The sequence below is a fragment of the Neovison vison genome, chromosome 8 (assembly GCF_020171115.1).
Source record: "Neovison vison isolate M4711 chromosome 8, ASM_NN_V1, whole genome shotgun sequence".
Taxonomy (NCBI): Eukaryota; Metazoa; Chordata; class Mammalia; order Carnivora; family Mustelidae; genus Neogale; species Neogale vison.
The window spans coordinates 85,367,980-85,389,098 of NC_058098.1; the positions used below are offsets into that span (position 1 = coordinate 85,367,980).

The 21,119-nt window shown below is 35.7% G+C and overlaps 1 protein-coding gene across 4 annotated transcripts in view; it reads right to left on the reverse strand.

Moving 5' to 3' along the window:
* LOC122916524 (WD repeat containing planar cell polarity effector) overlaps positions 1–21,119 on the reverse strand; it is a 455,082-nt gene that overhangs the window by 263,608 nt on the left and 170,355 nt on the right. For all 4 annotated transcript variants that reach the window (XM_044264070.1, XM_044264072.1, XM_044264073.1 and 1 more), the window contains exons 8-9: positions 19,198–19,331; positions 15,463–15,654 (exon numbers count right to left, since the gene is read on the reverse strand). In XM_044264070.1, coding sequence (XP_044120005.1) covers positions 15,463–15,654; positions 19,198–19,331 — 326 coding nt within the window. The remainder of the gene's footprint in view (positions 1–15,462; positions 15,655–19,197; positions 19,332–21,119) is intronic.

Consider the following 21,119-nt stretch of genomic DNA (forward strand, 5'->3'; position numbering starts at 1 on the left):
AGACACTAATCCTAAATAAATTCCAAATCTGGTTATTTAGAATTTGTGGCTGACACTTAACATAGTTGCAAACTATAAATGTGGAAGATAATTTTAAACATAGGAAAGATGTAACCTATAAGTTAATATTAAAGTGATTTCATTTATTTATGATATTTAGTGCTGGGCTTGGCATATGGTAGTAACTCAATAAACATGACTGATTGAATATATATTAAATAAGATATATAATGTTCATACTTAATTGCAGGCTTTCAAATTCATTTAAAATCATACTTAATTATATGATATTTAATGACAGTCAATATTATCAGAATTAACATTTCAGTCCATGAAAATATGAAATCTGTACATATAGATACTGTCACGATAAAGTTATCAGGTACTATTATAAACAAGAAGCAGTAATAAATACCTAGTGACTTAAGCATATCTACATAGAGAAATGCTTATAAATAATTTGACTGACACGGGCACAAAACCTTATTGCAAATTTTGGTCAATCAGGAATACTGCAATGATTATTGCATATTACCTAATGTGATATTAATATTTTTAATTGATAGGAAAAGTACACTGAGATTCCAGTTAAAATTCTGAAGCAAGACATTTTGTTTATAAGAAGTAGAAGAAACAGGTAATCACCAATAAAAGTAGACTCAACTCAGCTAAAATAAAGCAATGAGATGTAGAAGAAGAAAATTCAGTCCTTATGATTTTCTACAAAAATGCTAATGTGATGGACCGAGGTTATGAAAATAAAGTGTTATACCTGCATTTTCAGCAGCCTTTTAAAGTTATTAAAATATATCCTATTGACTGAAGAGGTATATGAAGGAAAATGTGTCAATACATATTTTAGCTATAAGATGCTCTGTTAGCAGATCATTTGCAAATAAGTTGAACACCAAATACAATTATACAGTTACTGCAAAATACCAAGAAAAAAACAGACGTTTAAAAATCTAAACTTGCATATACTAAGACATCTCTCATATTCATGCAGCTAGTTTTTCCTCCCCAAATGAAGTTAGTTCAAAGTACTAGTCAGGACATAATCAGACCAAGAAATAATGTTAAGATAAAGAAATTTAAAAATGTGATGTGTAGTGAAGGGAGAAATGTTAAGTTGACAATGCCCTGAAGAAAAAAGCACAAGGGAGGGGAAAGACAGAGAACCTTGGCTGGTGATATTCATGTAAGCTAGCAAGATTAATCACCTTCCATTAGACATGTTTAATGCTAGCTATCCTCTACAAACTTCATGATCAAGAATCTCTCATTGAGTTCTTGGCTTTTTTTTCTTTTTATGGAGGTCTAATTGACATTAACATTATATTACTTTCAGGTGTTTAACATAGTGATTCAATATTTGTATACATTGTGAAATAACCATTATAGTAAGTCTCCTTAATATCCATCAACATACATAGTTACAAAGTTTTGTCTTGTGATAAGTACTTTTTTAAAAACGTTTTTTTTTAATTTTATTTATTTATTTGACCTAGAGAAATCACAAGTAGATGGAGAGGCAAGCAGAGAAAGAGAGGGAAGCAGGCTCCCTGCTGAGCAGAGAGCCCGATGTGGGACTCGATCCCAGGACCCTGAGATCATGACCTGAGCCGAAGGCAGCGGCATAACCCACTGAGCCACCCAGGCGCCCTAAAAACATTTTTTAAATTAACATATAATATATTATTAGCCCCAGGGGTACAGGTCTGTGAATTGCCAGGTTTATACACTTCATAGCACATACCTTTCCCAATGTCCATAACCCCACCACCCTCTCCCTATCCCCCTCCCCCCAGCAACCCTTAGTTTGTTTTGTGAGATTAAGAATCTCTTATGGTCTGCCTCCTTCCCGATCCCATCTTGTTTCATTTATTCTTTTCCTATGCCCCAAACCCTCTATGTTGCCTCTCAACTTCCTCATATCAGGGAGATCATATGATAATTGTCTTTCTCTGATTGACTTATTTCACTAAGCATAATACCCTCTAGTTCCATCCATGTCATCGCAAATGGCAAGATTTCATTTCTTTTGATGGCTGCATAGTATCCCATTGTGTGTGTGTGTGTGTGTGTGTGTGTGTGTATCACATCTCCTTTATCCATTCATCTGTTGATGGACATCTGGGTTCTTTCCATAGTTTGGCTACTGTGAACATTGCTGCTATAAACATTCGTGTGCACGTTCCCCTTCGGATCACTACGTTTGTATCTTTAGGGTAAATACCCAGTAATGCAATTGCTGGATCATAGGGTAGCTCTATTTTCAGCTTTTTGAGGAACCTCCATGCTGTTTTGCAGAGTGGTTGCACCAGCTTGCATTCCCACCGACAGTGTAGGAGGGTTCCCCTTTCTCCGCATCCTCGCTAGCATCTGTCATTTCCTGACTTGTTAATTTTAGCCATTCTGACTGGTCTGAGGTGGTATCTCATTGTGGTTTTGATTTGTATTTCCCTGATGCCAAGTGATATGGAACACTTTTTCATGAGTCTGTTGGCCATCTGGATGTCTTCTTTGCAGAAATGTCTGTTCATGTCCTCTGTCCATTTCTTGATTGGATTCTTTGTTCTCTGGGTGTTGAGTTTGATAAGTTCTTTATAGATTTTGGATACTAGCCCTTGTGATAAGTACTTTTAAGATTTGCTCTCTTAGCAACCTTGAGTTCTTGGTCTTAATCCTATCTTCAGGCATTCCCCTGATAAGGTGAATTCTGAAATATAATAACTCTTTAAAAGATTCTTAAAATATACATGCCAGGTTTCAGGAAATGATCAAGTAGAATTCAGGTGGGAATGGTTGTAGTAAAGAACATGGTGAAAAGTTTTAATACAAGCATAATGAAGAGCCAAACAATGATGTGGGGAAGAACATTATAGATAACTAAGGGATGAAAAAATTAACACTTTTATGATGTGTGGTAATGGGCTCGAGGTCTGGAAATCTCTAAAAAAAGGATCTCTGTTTTAATCTAAGGTAACAGGAAGGCACAAAGAAAAGCAGAGAAACACGGGCTAAAAGGCTATGTAATGGTCCAAGTGGCCAATTTAGAGAGACTGTGACACCAGACAAGAGGGAGATGACCATGGTTCCATGTTTTATTTTTTGTTGTTTGCTTTTTGGTCTTTTTGCTTTTTTAAAGAAAACTGTGAAATAAAGAAAGAAGTGTTAAGAACTTAAAAATTCAAGCTAAGAAAGAGCAGAAAAGATAAAGAAGAGTCCTAAAGAACTTGGAATTTCCCAACTTCAAGGATAAACAGGCCAGTAGTCTCCTTTCTAAAGTGAATTGTTTCAGTCAAGTTTAAATCAGTCAGCTTTAAGGTTGAAACTTGAAAAACATACATTAAGACTTCATTTTTATTCTTAAAAAAAGCTAAATTTGAAAAAAAAAAAGTAGAACTGATCCAAAAGTCATCAAAAAAAGAACAGTACAGACAAGGAAAAGTATAAGCAGTCAATATGACTGATACCCTGTCTGGAAGATATTTTTAAAATTAAGAAAGCACAGAAAGCAGAAAAGCAATTACAGTGAGCTGGAGATAGGCTCAAGATTGTCATGTTTCATGTTTAGCTGTAGAGGGTTGATTCAAACTTCAGTGTTTATCGGGGCACCTGGTTGGCTCAGTCAGTAGAGCATAAGACTCTTGATCTCATGGTCATGAGTTCAAGCCCCATGTTGGGCAGACAGCTTTAAAAACTAAGACCATGAATTCAGCATCCCTGATTCTGGCACTACAGTTTTGAATCTCTCTAAATCCCCACATTAAAGAAACAGTTTGACTAAGTGCAAAACCAAAAACCCATGGATGACTAGATAAGGATTAAAAGAGAGAACATTATATGTAATGACTTCATGCTCCAGTAATGTAAATAAAGTACAGTTATTTAAAAATGGAAAAGAAAGAAGTGGTAAGAACATGGGCAAAAAATTTTCTGAATGTTCTCATAAATTTACATTAGTTGTAGTAGTATTAGTATGATTATTCTCAGACCATTAGGTATGTACTATGAAATAAAGTAAGCAAGTAATTATGGGACAAATATAATTTGTCCCCCACGTACCAGCAAACTAGGACTTTTGGTATGAAAAAGAGGAGATACAGATTAAATTTAAATTCAAGAGATTAAATTTAAGAGATTAAATTAGAAGAGATTGAATTTAAAACCCTGTATCCTGAATTCAAGTTAGAAGTAACAATGTGAACTCACTCTGAAAACATAAATATATAAAATCTCTAGCTCATTCTACTAAAACAATGACCAATCCAGTAAGAACACACTGAACACACTATCCCTACCTCCCAAACTTGGGCTTAAAATACTGTTTTCCATTAAAAGAAACTAGAGCTTATTGAAACAATGGCTAATTCCAGGTCTGAGGAAGGAAATGTACAAGATAAGCATGAAAGATATTTGTCATACTAAATAGCAGGGAAGCTACCCAAGACTACTGAAGTCATGACAGAAAAAGGAGCCAACATGTAGAGGCTCCCAAACATAAGACAAGTCTAAGCTCTCAAAACGATAACAAGTACAATTTATAAAACTCAAGTCAAACAATATATTTAAACCCATCAAATAATAATGCTACTTGAAAAACAGAAACTAATTGGTTACCTTCAAGGAGTGATAAGGAACCAATTCATTATCTTGAAAACTAGCAAATAAAAGAAACTGACATTTATCCTGATGATACTATCTATATGAATTCATCCACTGGGAAAACAAATAGGAGATGAGTGGAATTATTTCTTTATAAAAGTATCCCAATTAGTAAATGAAAAAAATAATGTAATTAGAATATCACCATTTGCAACGCTACTGAATTAACGTTAGGATGTAGGCACTGATCATTAATAGATGCTAACATTAAAAGACAAACAACCAGGGGGAGGAGTCAAGATGGCAGAAAAGTAGCAGGCTGAGACGACATCAGGTAGCAGGTCAGCTAGATAGCTTATCAAAGCATTGCCAATGCCTACAAATCCAACAAGAGATTGAAGAGAAGAAAAGCAACAATTCTAGAAACAGAAACTTGACCACTTTCTGAAAGGTAGGACCAGCGGAGAAGTGAATCCAAAGAGATGGGAAGATATACTGTGGGGGGAGGGGCCGGCTCCCGGCAAGCAGTGGAACAACAGAACACAAAGTCAGGACTTTTAAAAGTCTGCTCCACTGAGGGACATCGCTCCAGAGGCTAAATCGGGGTGAAGCCCACACGGGGTCAATGTGGCCTCAGGTTCCGCGGGGTCACAGAAGGATCGGGAGGGGGTGTCTGAGTGTCGCAGAGCTCGCAGGTATTAGAGGGGGGAAGCCAGCTACAGAGATAGAGCAGAGTAGTGAGCTCTCAGCTTGGGGTTACCTTGAATTGGCCACAGGCCAGGTGAGCTTGGAGCACAGCAGGAGGCCAGAAAGACAGGAGATTCAGAGCTTTTCTCCAAGCGTGGCCTGAGGCCAGGGAGATGGGAGTGATTCAGCACTTTTCTCTGCGGAGGGCGCACTGAGGAGTGGGGCCCTGAACTCTCGGCTCCACCAAACCAGCTTTACAGGAAATATTGAAAGGGGTCCTCTAAACAAAGAGAGAACCTGAAAGTAGTAGACCAGAAAGAAAGAGAGACAATATACACTAACAGTCACCTTACAGGCAATACAATGCCACTAAATTCATATCTCTCAATAGTTACCCTGAATGTAAATGGGCTAAATGCCCCAATCAAAAGACACAGGGTATCAGAATGGATAAAAAACAAAACCCATCCATATGCTGCCTACAAGAAACTCATTTTAGACCTGAAGACACCACCAGATTTAAAGTGAGGGGGTAGAAAACAATTTACCATGCTAATGGACACCAGAAGAAAGCTGGGGTGGCAATCCTTATATCAGATCAATTAGATTTTAAGCCAAAGACTATAATAAGAGATGAGGAAGGACACTATATTCTACTCAAAGGGTCTGTCCAACAAGAAGATCTAACAATTTTAAATATCTGTACCCCTAACATGGAGCACCCAACTACATAAACCAATTAATAACAAAATAAAGAAACACATCGACAATAATACAATAATAGTAGGGGACTTTAACACTCCACTCACTGAAATGGAAGATAATCCAACCAAAAGATCAACCAGGAAATAAAGGCATTAAATGACAGACTGGATCAGATGGACATCACAGATATATTCAGAACATTCCATCCCAAAGCAACTGAATACACATTCTTCTCCAGTGCACATGGAAAATTCTCCTAGAATAGATCACATCCTGGGTCATAAAACAGGTATCAAATGGTATCAAAGATTGGGATCATTCCCCGCCTATTTTCAGACCACAATGCTCTGAAACTAGAACTCAATCACAAAAGGAAGGTTGGAAAGAACCCAAATACATGGAAACTAAACAGCATCCTTCTAAAGAATGAATGGGTCAACCAGGAAATTAAAGAAGAATTTAAAAAATTCATGGAAACAAATGATAATAAAACACAACAGTTCAAAATCAGTGGGACACAGCAAAGGCAGTCCTGAAGAAAATATATAGCAGTACAAGCCTTTCTCAAGAAACAAAAAAGGTCTCAAATACACAACCTAACCCTACACCTAAAGGAACTGGAGAAAGAACAACAAAGAAAATCTAAACCCAGTAGGAGAAGAGAAATAATAAAGATCAGAGCAGAAATCAATGAACTAGAAACAAACAAACAAAAAAGAACAAATTAACCAAAACTAGGAGCTGGTTCTTTGAAAGAATTAATAAGATGGATAAAACCCTGGCCAGACTTATCAAAAAGAAAAGAGAAAGGACCCAAATAAATAAAATCATGAATGAAAGAGGAGAGATCACAACTAACACCAAAGAAATACAAACAATTATAAGAACATGCTATCAGCAACTCTACGCCAACACATTTGACAATCTGGAAGAAATGGATGCATTTCTAGAGACATATAAACTACCACAACTGAACCAGGAAGAAACAGAAAACGTGAACAGACTCATAACCAGTAAGGAGATTGAAACAGTTATCAAAAATCTCCAAACAAACAAAAGCCCAGGGCCAGAGGGCTTCCTAGGGGAATTCTACCAAACATTTAAAGAAGAACTAATTCCTATTCTCCTGAAACTCTTTCAAAAACTAAAAATGGAAGAAAAACTTCCAAACTCATTTTATGTGGCCAGCATCACCTTGATCCCAAAACCAGACAAGAATCCCATCAAAAAAGAGAATTACAGACCAATATCCTTGATGAACACAGATGCGAAAATTCTCACCAAAATACTAGCCAATAGGATTCAACAGTACATTAAAAGGACTATTCACCATGACCAAGTGGGATTTATTCCAGGGCTGCAAGGTTGGTTCAACATCCGCAAATCAATCAATGTGATACAACACATCAATAAAAGAAAGAACAAGAGCCATATGATACTCTCAATAGATGCTGAAAAAGCATTTGACAAAGTACAGCATCGCTTCCTGATCAAAACTCTTCAAAGTGTAGGGATAGAGGGCACATACCTCAATAGTATCAAAGCCATCTATGAAAAACCCACTGCAAATATCATTCTCAATGGAGAAAAACTGAAAGCTTTTCTACTAAGGTCAGGAACACAGCATGAATGTCCATTATCACCACTGCTATTCAAAATAGTACTAGAAGTCCTAGCCTCAGCAATCAGACAACAAAAAGAAATTAAAGGCATCCAAATCCGCAAAGAAGAAGTCAAACTATCACTCTTCGCAGACGATATGATACTATATGTGGAAAACCCAAAAGACTCCACTCCAAAACTGCTAGAATTCATACAGGAATTCAGTCAAGTGTCAGGATATAAAATCAATGCACAGAAATCAGTTGCATTTCTTTACACCAACAACAAGACAGAAAAAAGAGAAATCCAGGAGTCAATCCCATTCACCATTGCACCCAAAACCATAAGATACCTAGGAATAAACCTAACCAAAGAGACAAAGAATCTATACTCAGAAAACTATAAAATACTCATGAAAGAAATTGAGGAAGACACAAAGAAATGGAAAAATGTTCCATGCTCATGGATTGGAAGAACAAATATTGTGAAAATGTCCATACTACCTAAAGCAATCTACACATTTAATGCAATCCCTATTAAAATCCCATCCATTTTTTTCAAAGAAATGGAACAAATAATCCTAAAATTTATATGGAACCAGAAAAGACCTCGAAGAGCCAAAGGAATATTGAAAAAGAAAGCCAAAGCTGGTGACATCACAATTCCGGACTTCAAGCTCTATTATACAGCTGTCATTATCAAGACAGTATGGTACTGGCACAAAAACAGACACATAGATCAATGGAACAGAATAGAGGGCCGAGAAATAGACCCTCAACTCTATGGTCAACTACTCTTCGACAAAGCAGGAAAGAATGTCCAATGGAGAAAAGACAGCCTCTTCAATATATGGTGTTGGGAAAATCGGACAGCCACATGCAGAAAAACGAAACTGGACTATTTCCTTACACCACACATGAAAATAGACTCAAAATGGATAAAGAACCTCAATATGAGAAAGGAATCCATCAAAATCCTTGAGGAGAACACAGGCAGCAACCTCTTCGACCTCAGCCGCAGCAACATCTTCCTAGAAACATTGCCAAAGGCAAGGGAAGCAAGGGCAAAAATAAACTATTGGGATTTTATCAAGATCTAAAGCTTCTGCACAGCAAAGGAAACAGTTAACAAAACCAAAAGACAACTGACAGAATGGGAGAAGATATTTGCAAAGGACATATCAGATAAAGGGCTAGTATCCAAAATCTATAAAGAACTTATCAAACTCAACACCCAGAGAACAAAGAATCCAATCAAGAAATGGGCAGAGGACATGAACAGACAAAGAAGACATCCAGATGGCCAACAGAGACATGAAAAAGTGCCCCACATCACTCGGCATCAGGGAAGTACAAATCAAAACCACAATGAGATACCACCTCAGACCAGTCAGAATGGCTAAAATTAACAAGTCAGGAAATGACAGATGCTGGCGAGGATGCGGAGAAAGAAGAACCCTCCTACACTGTCGGTGGGAATGCAAGCTGGTGCAACCATTCTGCAAAACAGCATGGAGGTTCCTCAAAAAGTTGAAAATAGAACTACCCTATGACCCAGCAATTATACTACTGGGTATTTACCCTAAAGATACAAACATAGTGATCCGAAGGGGCACACACACCAAAATGTTTATAGCAGCAATGTCCACAGTAGCCAAACTATGGAAAGAACCCAGATGTCCATCAACAGATGAATGGATAAAGATGATGTGGTATATATATATATATACAATGAAATACTATGCAGCCATCAAAAGAAATGAAATCTTGCCATTTGCGACGACATGGATGGAACTAGAGGGTATCATGCTTAGCAAAATAAGTCAATCAGAGAAAGACAACTATCATATGATCCCCCTGATATGAGGAAGCGGAGATGTCACATGGGGGGGTTAGGGGGGGTAGTAAAAGAATAAATGAAACAAGATGGGATCGGGAGGGAGACAAACCATAAGTGACTCTTAATCTCACAAAAGAAACTGAGATTTGTTGGGGGGATGTGGCAAGGGAGAGAGTGGTGGGGTTATGGACACTGGGGAGGGTATGTGCTATGGTGAGTGCTGTGAAGTGTGTAAACCTGGCGATTCACAGACCTGTTCCCCTGGGGATAAAAATACATAATATGTTTATAAAAAATTTAAAAATTTAATAAAAAAAACCATGATAGTTTAAAAAAAAAAAACCATGATAGAAGATGACATTATGCGCCTTTTGATAAAATAACACACCACTCTATATAGTCTTGCCAAAACTGACTAACTTGTAGAATTTTCAAAAGATATAGGAATATGTTGAACCACTCTACGATTATCCAAGCAACAAAATCCAGACTATGGGACATTGCAGTTTCAAAAGATAAATTTTAAGGAACAGATAGGGATGGAGAGGGAACTTGTAGAATAAAGAGGGTTTTTTAAAAAAGATTTTATTTATTTATTTGAGAGAGTGAGCGAAAAAGAACATGAGCAGGGACAAAGGGAGAGGGAGAAGCAGACTCCCCTACTGAGCAGAGAGCGCAACATGGGGCTATATCCCAGGACTCTGGGATCATGACCTAAGCCGAACACAGTCGCTTAACTGACTGCACCACCCAGGCAGACCACATTTGAAGTGTTTTATATGGATAATATTGAATTACAGTGTTGGGAGATGCATTAGGATGAAAAAAATTACATGGATATATAAGAAAGTGATGGGAAGTCATGACTTTCTGGAAACCCCAGAAAGTCAGTGATGGGGTTGAAATCATGATAGGACATAACAGTATTTCTGGGTGCTGGCAAAGTTCCTCTTCTTGACCTGAATGTGGTTCCAGGGTTAATTCCTTCATAATAGTTCGTTAAACTATACATTTATTTCGTGTGGTTTTCTTTATGCATGTTTTATAATAAAGAGACTTTTTAAAAGCTATCATGCCTAGAATATAAAATCTTTGTTATCTTGTTTTCATGAAAGTTAACATAATACATACATTTCTTTGGAAGAGATGTTTCTTAAATATTTTGGCTTTCAGTTGAATGCATGTGTAACACTTTTTGAATACTTTTTAATCAATTTATGCTATATTAAAAGTTTGTTAACTTCTACCTTTCCATTAGTTGTTGCTCCTCTATCTAAATCATTGCAAAATGGTTTTTAAATTTTAGAGGAAAACAGTTATCTTTGTGAGGTTTTATTTCCCTACCCCCTGACAACACGTTTTAAAGTTTAATAACACTGCTCATGTGTTTTTGATTAATCTGGTAAACAAATTGAGGTGATCTATTCTGAGGAATATACCTTGAAATTACTACCATACTTAGAAAGCATTATCTAATCCATTCAGCTGAAAAGTTAAAATACTTGTTCAAATACAAAGGTAAGGGAAGAATAAGTTATGTTGTCATCACATTTTTGACAAAGTGAATGAATTAAATAGTTCTGTGATGATGGTTAAAATTTTCCAAAAATAAAAGAATAAAAAGTATGTGGAACTCAAATAAAAATGATTACCATGTTATATATGATAATCCACACACATACACAATAAAAACTGTTTTTAAATGAATTTACTGATAAAATATTTTTTCTATATACTATCTATTGTATATTTTTCAAAAGAAATTTTTTCTCTAGACTACATAACTCTCTCTGCTTTATGCTTCTAATTAAGATATGTGCTGTTGTTTAGAGCTCTGTGGTGTGAAATTAGACCAGTTTTCTAATACCCATAAAATATATTTTAAAATGTTCCTCCTCTGAAAGACAGATAATTCAGTCACAGAGAGCTTATTTCTATGTTTCCTTTGTTTTCTTTTTTCTTTAGCTGCTTGGTAAGCCAATTTTCTACTTAGAATCTACTGTTAAAACTCTCATTTGGTTCAGTATGTGGGCTTTATCCTTTCCATGGTCTGTTATGCAAAAATGATGGCTTTAAATTTTTTCTTTCTTTCTTTCTTTCTTCTTCTTCTTCTTTTTTTTTTTTTTTTAGTTTGCTGTAAAGCAGTGTTTCTCAATGTAGATGCACATGAGAATCACCTAGGGAACCTGTTAAAGAATACTGGTGCCTCCTCTCCCTCTGGATATTCTGATTTAACTGCTCTGGGTGGGCCCCTTTGTAAAAGCTCTGCAGGTGATTCTAGCCAAGGCTAGGAACCACTACTCTAAGATCTTGCCATTTTCCAACTAAAAGCTTATTATATTTTCTGATTGAACTTGGCTGGGAGATGCTTTTTAAAAATTCTATAGCTTAACATATGCAAAGATTAAATTTCTTCTCTATGAGGTTGCTACTTTTTTAGTTTGAATCTTAGAGTTTAAGAGTAGATTGTATCATTTATTCTGATGATCAGTTCAGGAAGTCTATTGGTGGCCAGGGGAAATAATTAAAGACATATGCTTGAATATAGACTAGTGGTTTTCATTCACGATATTCTAAAAAATGTTCTACAATTAATTTATAGTTAAAAATTATGTCTTCACATATGAAAAAAAAGAGTTATTTCCTTAGAGATTTCTTCCAAAGATGTTCACCTTTTACATATAGAAATTCACATGAGGTTCTGCAAAACTAATCTTCACAAATATTTCCAAAAGGTTAACTTTGATAGAATGATTAAAAGGGCCAAATCCAAGAAAAAGCTACTCTTGCTAAAAAAGGGAATTTTTCTATCTTAATATAGTAGGACTGAAAAGAGGGGCATTAACTTTGCAATCAGTGATGAATAACTAAAAGTCATGTGCAAGTATCATATACAACTTTATGAAAATCTATTCAAAAACACTTATATAAAATGGATAATTTTCCAGAAATACAAATTGAGGAAAATGACTTCAAGAAAAAAACAAAATTCCTGGAAAACAAAACCAAACAAAAACCCCAGCCCTTAAAACTCGAATCTGTTATGTAAAAACCTACCTTCCTTTAAGATAACACACCCAAGCAATTTTGTAGGTGAGTTTTAGCAAATGCTCAGATGTCAGATAATTCATTTTGGTACTGTTTCAAAGAGGAGAAAAAGGAAAAGCTAGCCAAATCACTCCAGAGGGCTAATACAACCTTTAAATGGAATTTAGAAAGGAGAGTAAAAGCAAGTAAAACTGTTTGCCAAACACACGTTTGAGTGAATTGTAAAGTCTCCTTAATGTTTCCTCCCATCTATGTCCCTAAGTAAAATCAATCATCCCCCACTGGCTCCTACTGTAGCTTGCACATCCTCTATCCACAGCATCATTTAATGCTTTAGTGCACTTACACATTTTCATATTTGTCTCTCATTGGTGGACACTAGGATCCCTGCAGGCAGGAATATTTTTGTATTCATATTCCCTGGAATGAAATACAGTGTTTACTCCATGGTCATGTTCAATAGTTGTTGAATGATGTGGAAACAGAAGGAAGAGCTTTTAAGCTAGAAATACCAGTAATGTGTACAGGCAGGGCATGGAAAATAAGAGTTAGTGAGTAAACCAGTTGGCTAGAATATAGGTTTGTATAAGGAAATACTACTGGAAAGGTAGGTCAGGGCCAGTCAGGGTGGGCTTTCAGTGCTGAGGCTAAGTTTAGTTTCATATCTACTAAAGGCTTTGGAGTGAGCAATGGTTAAATCAAACCTGTAGCTTCAGAATCCAGATGAGCACTTTTTAGAGGTGTCACAGACCTGAAGGTGACCTATCTGGTTGAAATCCATCATTTTAAAATATAGAAAACTGAAGTCAGAGAGTTCTCAAAATTAGCTAAGAGCAGGCAGAAGCTTGCAGGGAGTAAACTTGACTAAGGTTACACAATTAGTATGTATATGGTCCAACCAACAGGTAAACTAGGTTTGAGATGACACCAGGAGATAAGGTATGTAGGCCATATGTATACTCTTTAGAACACTCCTAATTTCATGTAATATACTCATTTCAAACATAGGTAATTTATGTAAAGTATAACTAAATTATTTTTACCTTTTATTATGAGGCAGAACACTTGACAGAATTCTAATTAGCTTTATTACAATCATTTTGATGAAGTCTTTTACTCAATTAGCTTCTGAACCCAAGATCAATAAAGCATGGGAATGCAAAGCAAGTGAACAGGAACAAAGCACTTCCTTAGCCTCACAAATCCACACATACAGTATTACAAGTGGTTTTAGTCATTGCAACAAAATTGGAAAAGTTCCAGAAAAAGGTTAATTAATTAATTAAAAATGACTCTACAGTCTTAAAAGACAGCCTGAAAGTTTCTAATACCAGAAAAGGCAGGTGGAGATAGAAAAAACTTGGACTGGTTCATATCTCAGAATTAAAGCCTAAGATTTAGAGAAAATATGGAAAGAGTCTTTCTTGTCTAACAATAGAGTCAAATCCCAGTAAACCCATCATAAGTTGAAAATATCCTAAGTCGAGGGGTGCCTGGGTGGCTCAGTCGTTAAGTGTCTGCCTTTGGCTTGGGTCATGATCCCAGGGTCCCAGGATTGAGCCCCGCATTGGGTTCCCTCTTCAGTGGGAAGCCTGTTCCTCCCTCTGCCTGCCTCCCCCAAATTTGTACTCTCTCTCTGTCAAAAAAAAAAAAAAAAAAAGGAAGAAAGAAAATATCCCAAGTTGTAAATGCATTTAATACACCTAACCTACGAGACACCACAGTTTAGCCTAGTCTACCTTAAACATGCTCAGAAACGTAAATTAGTGTATACACTTGGGAAAAATCGTCCAACACAAAGTATACTTTATAATAAAGTACTGAATATATCATGTAATTTGTTGACTACTGTACTGGAAGCAAAAAACAGAATAGTTGTAAGAGTACAGAATGGTTGTACTGGTAACAGTTATTTACCTTCATGACTGCATGTCTGACTAGGCACTGAGGCTGAATGCCACTACCCAGAATTATGGGAGAGTATCCTATCACATATCATTAGACTGGGAAAAGACCAAAATTCAAAATTCAAAGTATGACTTCTACTGAACATGTACTGCTTTCGCACCATGGCAAAGTTGAAAATACTAAGTCAAACCATCTACAAGTTGGGACTGTCTATATTTTACTCAGGCAAAAACTTAAAAAAGGAACAGGAAGGGTTGCTTTTGTTTTTAATTATAAAAAAGAAAAACAGAATTCCATACTCAAAGTACTAGTACAAGGTGGACTTACCCATAGGTTCACAATAATGAATGATGATGGAACCACTGTTGGGAACACATGGGATGAAATACTCCCCCCACCCACCCCTCGCCCCAGATTAACCCTTGTGGTGTTCCTGCCAAGGTAGGATACTGAGAAGGCCATTGCTCTACAGCCCTCATAAATTCTTGCCTCAGCTATGTTTTGGTACCACAGAGTCTTCCACAAAATAAGCATTTGTTTAATGTTTGCTGATTCAATGACTGAAGTATAAGGAAGGTGACAGATAACATAGCTTTGTCAGGCATGAAATTATAGGCAAATAGTAATGACAATACTAAAAATGATAATAACAAGAATCACAACAGTGATCCATGTCTGAGAGCTTACTATATGTAGGTATTGCTCTAAATGCATGTATTAACTTATCTTCGTTAACTCTATTTTTCAAATAATGAAACCACAGTGCACAGAGGTTAATAGCTTGCTCAAGGACAGAGAGCTGGGTAGTGGCAGAGCTAGGATTTGAACCCCGAAGCCTTTGTTCTTAATCACTGTGAGATTCAGGCCAGTCCTGGAATTGTCTGTTTACCTTATAAATATGATACTTCTAAGGGTCCCACTTTATATGTAATTTCCTCCTTTGAGAATTTAGGAAAATAAATTACAGTTTTTAAAAAGTATTCATCTTTATTTCAGAATAGAAAAACTTTAGAATCCTATTTTATTTGCTCTTCAACAAAATGTATATATTTGCTTTAAATTTACCTCTAGTTTTCCTTCAGCATAACCTAGGAGCAGCAGATTGGCTCTGTCCTTCTCAGGGGAAATGGGAGCCCAAGGCCAAGCATCATCACTGACCAGTGGCCACCAGCAAGCAACTATATCCTGAACACAATTGATAGCAAGACGACGCTCTGTTGTCCTGTTTACTGGGCCAGGTATCTCATAATAGGAAATCTAATGATTAAGGAAAAAAAGCATACAAAAATAATTTTTTAACGCAAAATCCTCACAGTATTACAAAAATTAAAGCATCTGTAAATGTAGATAAATGCAAGTAAATATGCATGCTAAACATGTGCTTAAGGAGGTGTTAGAATTTACCAAATTCTTTTGACACATATATAAAAAAGACATATGTTCAAAATTCTCCCCATTTTTAGCAGAGGAAAGGAAAAGGAGAAATGTGAGTTAGGGAGGAATTGGCTGTAGCAATCCCAATCAATACCAAAATGTACAGTCATGGCTGCTTGACAGCATCGACCTACACATAGGATTTAAGACCAGCTGTATTAAAAGACAAGTTTAGTACTGCTGACCAAGAGTATCTGACTACTGTTTAAGACATAACATATTAACAATGACTGACAACAATAAAAGGAAAAACAACTTGAGGCAAATATCACTTTTTTTTTTTTTTTAGAATATATGAGACATATATTCTGCATAAAGGGATAAGTCACAGCATCATGCGTAAAAGTTTATGCAGCTTCTGAGAATTATGCTTCTCTTTCTTAGGAAGGATTTGTAGAATTTATTATTCAAACTATGTTATTTTGGAACATGGTTATTTGAAAACATAAGCACAGCACCATCTGGGTGACACATGCCAAGGAAATATAGATTGCACCGTATTTCTGCTTAAGGAATTAATGGAAGGTTGATAGCTTGGAAGAAAAAAAAAACTATCTTGCCATTGCTGGTCAGCAATAATCGAACCACTTTCTGGGGATTAAGCGCATGGCTAAGCCTACTGGACCAGACACTAGCAAAGGGCAGGGGGTCTTCTTATCAGAGAAATGCTTCTGGAGCCAGTCTCACTACATGACAGATTGCTTTCATATTCCTGTCTGCAAGGCAACAAAGGATGGCAGTAATGCGATAATGCCAGAGTGCAATGGGTGTTAAGAACCCGTTGCATTTATGTATTGTATTTAGTAAATAATCAGGCTCATCCAAATTGTGATCTCACCACTCAACCAAGGCCATTAAAATCAAGGTTAATGCTTTAATAATCCTCTGCTATTTTTTTTAATATGGTCAAAAGGAACCCTTTTCTATTTGCATGGCCATAATATTATTGACCTCTTCATCCTCTGAATGCACATCAAAAGGAACTGAAATCAAAGTAATTACCAGTGTTGTTCTCTTATGGTAAACATTTAACTCCTTGCACTGTCCCTTTCCTGTTAAATAAATTAAATTGGATTTTTAAAATGTAGACTGGAAAACTTGTTAAAGGTCAACAGTCTTGGAATTTTTACCCTGCAATTTTCTTTGCCAAACTCATTTCAATCTGAAAGAATTAACTTATGGTACTATGTAAAGAAAAGCAGAATTATAAATACTCTACATTATTTCTTTGTTTTAAAATCCAAATGGGCAATGACAGACAACACAGATGTACTTTAGGCTTTGAAGTGCAAATTCTTATAGTTATGCTTTCAATATCATTATTTTAACTACGTATTTTCTTGACATAAATACCATAATGGAATTGCTAAGTACTTACAAATTAGCATACATTATTTTGATGTCCTATTGCCATGTAAACATGTTGCTTACAAATTTCTAGATGAGAAAATAGAGTTAAGAAACTGACACTTTTAATCCTCATATAGTGCAAATCATGTATGTTATCTGTAATTTACTGTTTCCTGTGAGTTTTAATGGCATCAGTATTCTATCATGATGGTCAACAAGGCAAGTAAAATGAACAAGTTTCTTAAATTCTCCTTTCTATTGACAAATGGCAGTTTTTACTATGTATTAAATATCTATATTTCAAATACTGAACAAAAAAATGAAATCCATGATGGGCTTTTCCAAAGGGAAGCAGGTTAGTTCTCCAATGTATAGAAATGATGTGAGTGCCCATATTATCCTCAAATCCAAAGGCAGAAAGAATGAACAAATAAGAAATTCCCTTAAAGTGTAAGAGTCCATATAGTACGTCTATTTTTCACATTTTTTCGTAAGAAAAGATGACATCCTGACAGTTTCTCTCTGATCTCATTAATGGGTAGCTACTATCCTTCAGCTGAGAAGACTACTAAACTATCCATCACACCTACGACGAAGAAACTAGTCATACAAAATTTCATATAATAGCGCTGAAAACATTTTAAATAGTTTGAGTTAATGCATATTGGAGCATTTCATTAATTTACTTACTTTTTCCATACTGGTACATTTTAAAGACCAGCATTTGTAAATAAGCAACATTTCAAATAAATCTATAGTTAGTCAATCTGAAAATAACATCTCATTAAGAGTGCTAATACAGTTTTTTTTTTTACTTACCAAAATATAATACCACCAACTCCAATTAAAGAAAACCAGTATTACACAAAATGTTACAGAAACTCCACAAGGTTGGGAAATAAAACCAAATTACAGTTCATTACCACAATGAAAACTCATTTAATTTTTTTATCCCATGTCAAAAATCTTATTTTTATAAGAATAGATGTTTCTACCAAATAAAATTACATCCTCCCCATATCACTACCACCTAAATCATAGTAAGAAATAATCCCAAAGGGCAAAAGGTTAGCTTAAATACTACTTTCTCAAAATCACACACAAAGTTTCGAATCACAAAGCTGACTTCTAAAAACCTTTGCCTGTATTATAGATAGATACTCTGGGTATGGCATAAGTATGCATCTTTTTTAAGGAAACTGTATATCAGCTCTGTTCCCAGTGAACAGTGAACTGTCTCAAATCCACGTCACAGAGGTTGGATCAATCTTGCAAACACAAGTCATCGCTGAAAAGAGGCCTTGAACTGAAACAGCCTGGAAAATGTATTAGATACTCATCCTAGCAGAGAGTATGCCTTCCAAGCAGTTAAAATGTAATGTGGCAAAACTTATATTAAACACATCGTTTAAAATAAAAATCCTGCCTAACAGATGTAAAATCCCTGATACAAGGAAACAAATTACCTGGAGTTAGTGAAGGGAGAGATACTAACATATGAAGGAGAATTCGTTTTGCATTTTTCTCTAGTTATAGGTGGGTATACATGTGTGTATGTGGGGAGTGAGAGGTCTTCCCACTCTTTGTTTATTACACTTTTCTATTAACCTTTGAAAGTGCCTTCTTTCTTCTTTCTTTTCTTGTGAAATGGAATCCAGAGCAGCTATCCTTGCCTAGAAAGATGATATGGGGTTTCAGGGAAAAATGAGAATGGTGTGCATACTGCCTTTAGCAAGAAAACCATTTTCAAATGTGTAACTTGTCTCTACTATCTTTGATTTCCATAAATAACTAAATAAATTGCTCCAAAATGCCATTATTAGAGTCCCATAATGAGAGTAAAAAAGAAAAGGTAGGATAGTCACTATTTCAGTGAATCAATCTTAATCACATAATTAACTCTGGTTTGTCTGAAATCTAGAAATGTTCAAGAATAATAAGTATAACATCAATCCATGTGATACTTTAGTATACTTTAGTAACTAATAACACAACTCTATAAATTGAAATCTCTACCTTATAATCCAAGGCTGAGAGTTTTTCCAGTCTTTTGTTTGTATCAGGAGACCCCATCTTCTTGGTAAACTGAATAAAACATAGTTTGTTTTGTGCCAAAAATGACAAGATGATAAAGTTGTCTGTGAGAAGAGCTAAAACAAAAAAGATTTGATAATTTTATAAAATACTGTAGAATATAATGATAATGGATTGTGAAATTTTTTTCACTAAAATATTATAAAAAGCTATTCTCAGAAGACAGATACCTACTGAAATACCTAGTCTCCTAAATATCATTATTTTACAAGGATATTAAAGAAATTACAAATGGGGCACCTGGGTGGCTCAGTGGATTAAGCTCTGCCTTTGGCTCAGTCATGATCTCAGGGTCCTGGGATTGAGCTCCACACTGGGCTCTCTACTCAGCAGGGAGCCTGCTTCCCCCTTTCCCTCTGCCTGCCTCTCTGCTTGTGATCTCTCTCTCTCTCTGTCAAATGAATAAATAAAATCTTAAAAAAAAAAAAAAAAGAAAGAAATTACAAAAAAACAATAATCATCAATTTAGTCATGCATGGATTTGACCATTTTATGGTAACACTGATGTTTGGAGATAACCATCAAATGAACCAAGCCTAGATAAGCGTAAAATAAAGACTATCTCATACCTGAAGGTAAAGATGAAAATACTTAATTTTTATTTGTACTTAGCCTTTAATCTTGTGTTTACATGATACAAACCATCTGAGAATAAATTGATTCTTTTAGGGGATACAGATCAGTGTTCTCCACATACGTACGTACATTTATTTATTTATTTATTTAGAGCAGAAATGCGCACATGCCCACACGCATAAGCAGGGGGAGGGGAAAGGGAGAGAGAAAAACAGACTCCCCACTGAACAATGAGTCCAAAACAGGACATGATCCCAGATCCCTGAGATCATGACCTGAGCAGAAGTAAGACGCTTAACTGACAAGCTACACAGGCAGCCCTGTATTTTTTTTTGTTGTTTTTAAGTTTTTCATCAACAAACCTTCTTTTTGAGGGTATACAAGCTGAATTAAATAAAGCATATTACACTCAACATGCACATTACAGTAATTAATATATAATAATGAAGATTAGCAAAAATGTTTCTCCAGCTTTATTTCTGATATGCACAAGTAAGCAGACAATTAATACTCATGAGTTACATAAAGGGTTATTGATGTTATAAAAATATTGATAAAAGCTTAGTATAATAGGAATTTGAGAAATGTTTTACATTGTTCCTACCATAAAGAAATTACTGAGTGTTTCATATATTTTTCTTTACTTCCACACCCTAGCTATGCAAGCAGCAGCCAAGAGTATAGCTACACAATTACAGGAGAGTCTGGAGAGCTGCCAAGAAATCACATTGTTATCATGGTCTCATGAGAGTATATTATTTTGGGCATAAATAAAAGAAACAAGTAAAAAGAGATATCTCTGAGACACGAATAGTGTTGGAAGTCTCCTTTTTATTCTTACAGAGGAGCATCAACATGACAAAATCATCATAGCCACTATTTTATTTGCGGTGTCAACAAAGGGGTTAATTATGACACATATGAAAATGGAACTTCTTCCATAGTAAGTTTCCTTGACACCATGTTCCTGTAAGGAAGAGGAAATGGCACACTTACAATTCTACCCTCAGCTTATTATTATCAAGAATTTTGTCAATTATAGCTTTTCTCTAAATTGATGAAAATGTGTCTGTGTTATTCAGAGGTAGCTAGTGATAGCAGACAGCAGAAGGAAGGTTTCTATAGTTTCACCTCTGTCCTTTCCACTAGACCACAATTTGTTTTGATTATTCAGTTAAGATACTGACAACTTTAATCACTAATGATAATGCAACCTGTTTCTTAAACCCTCTTACCTTCAATAGAAGAACATAACCTTAATATTTCAG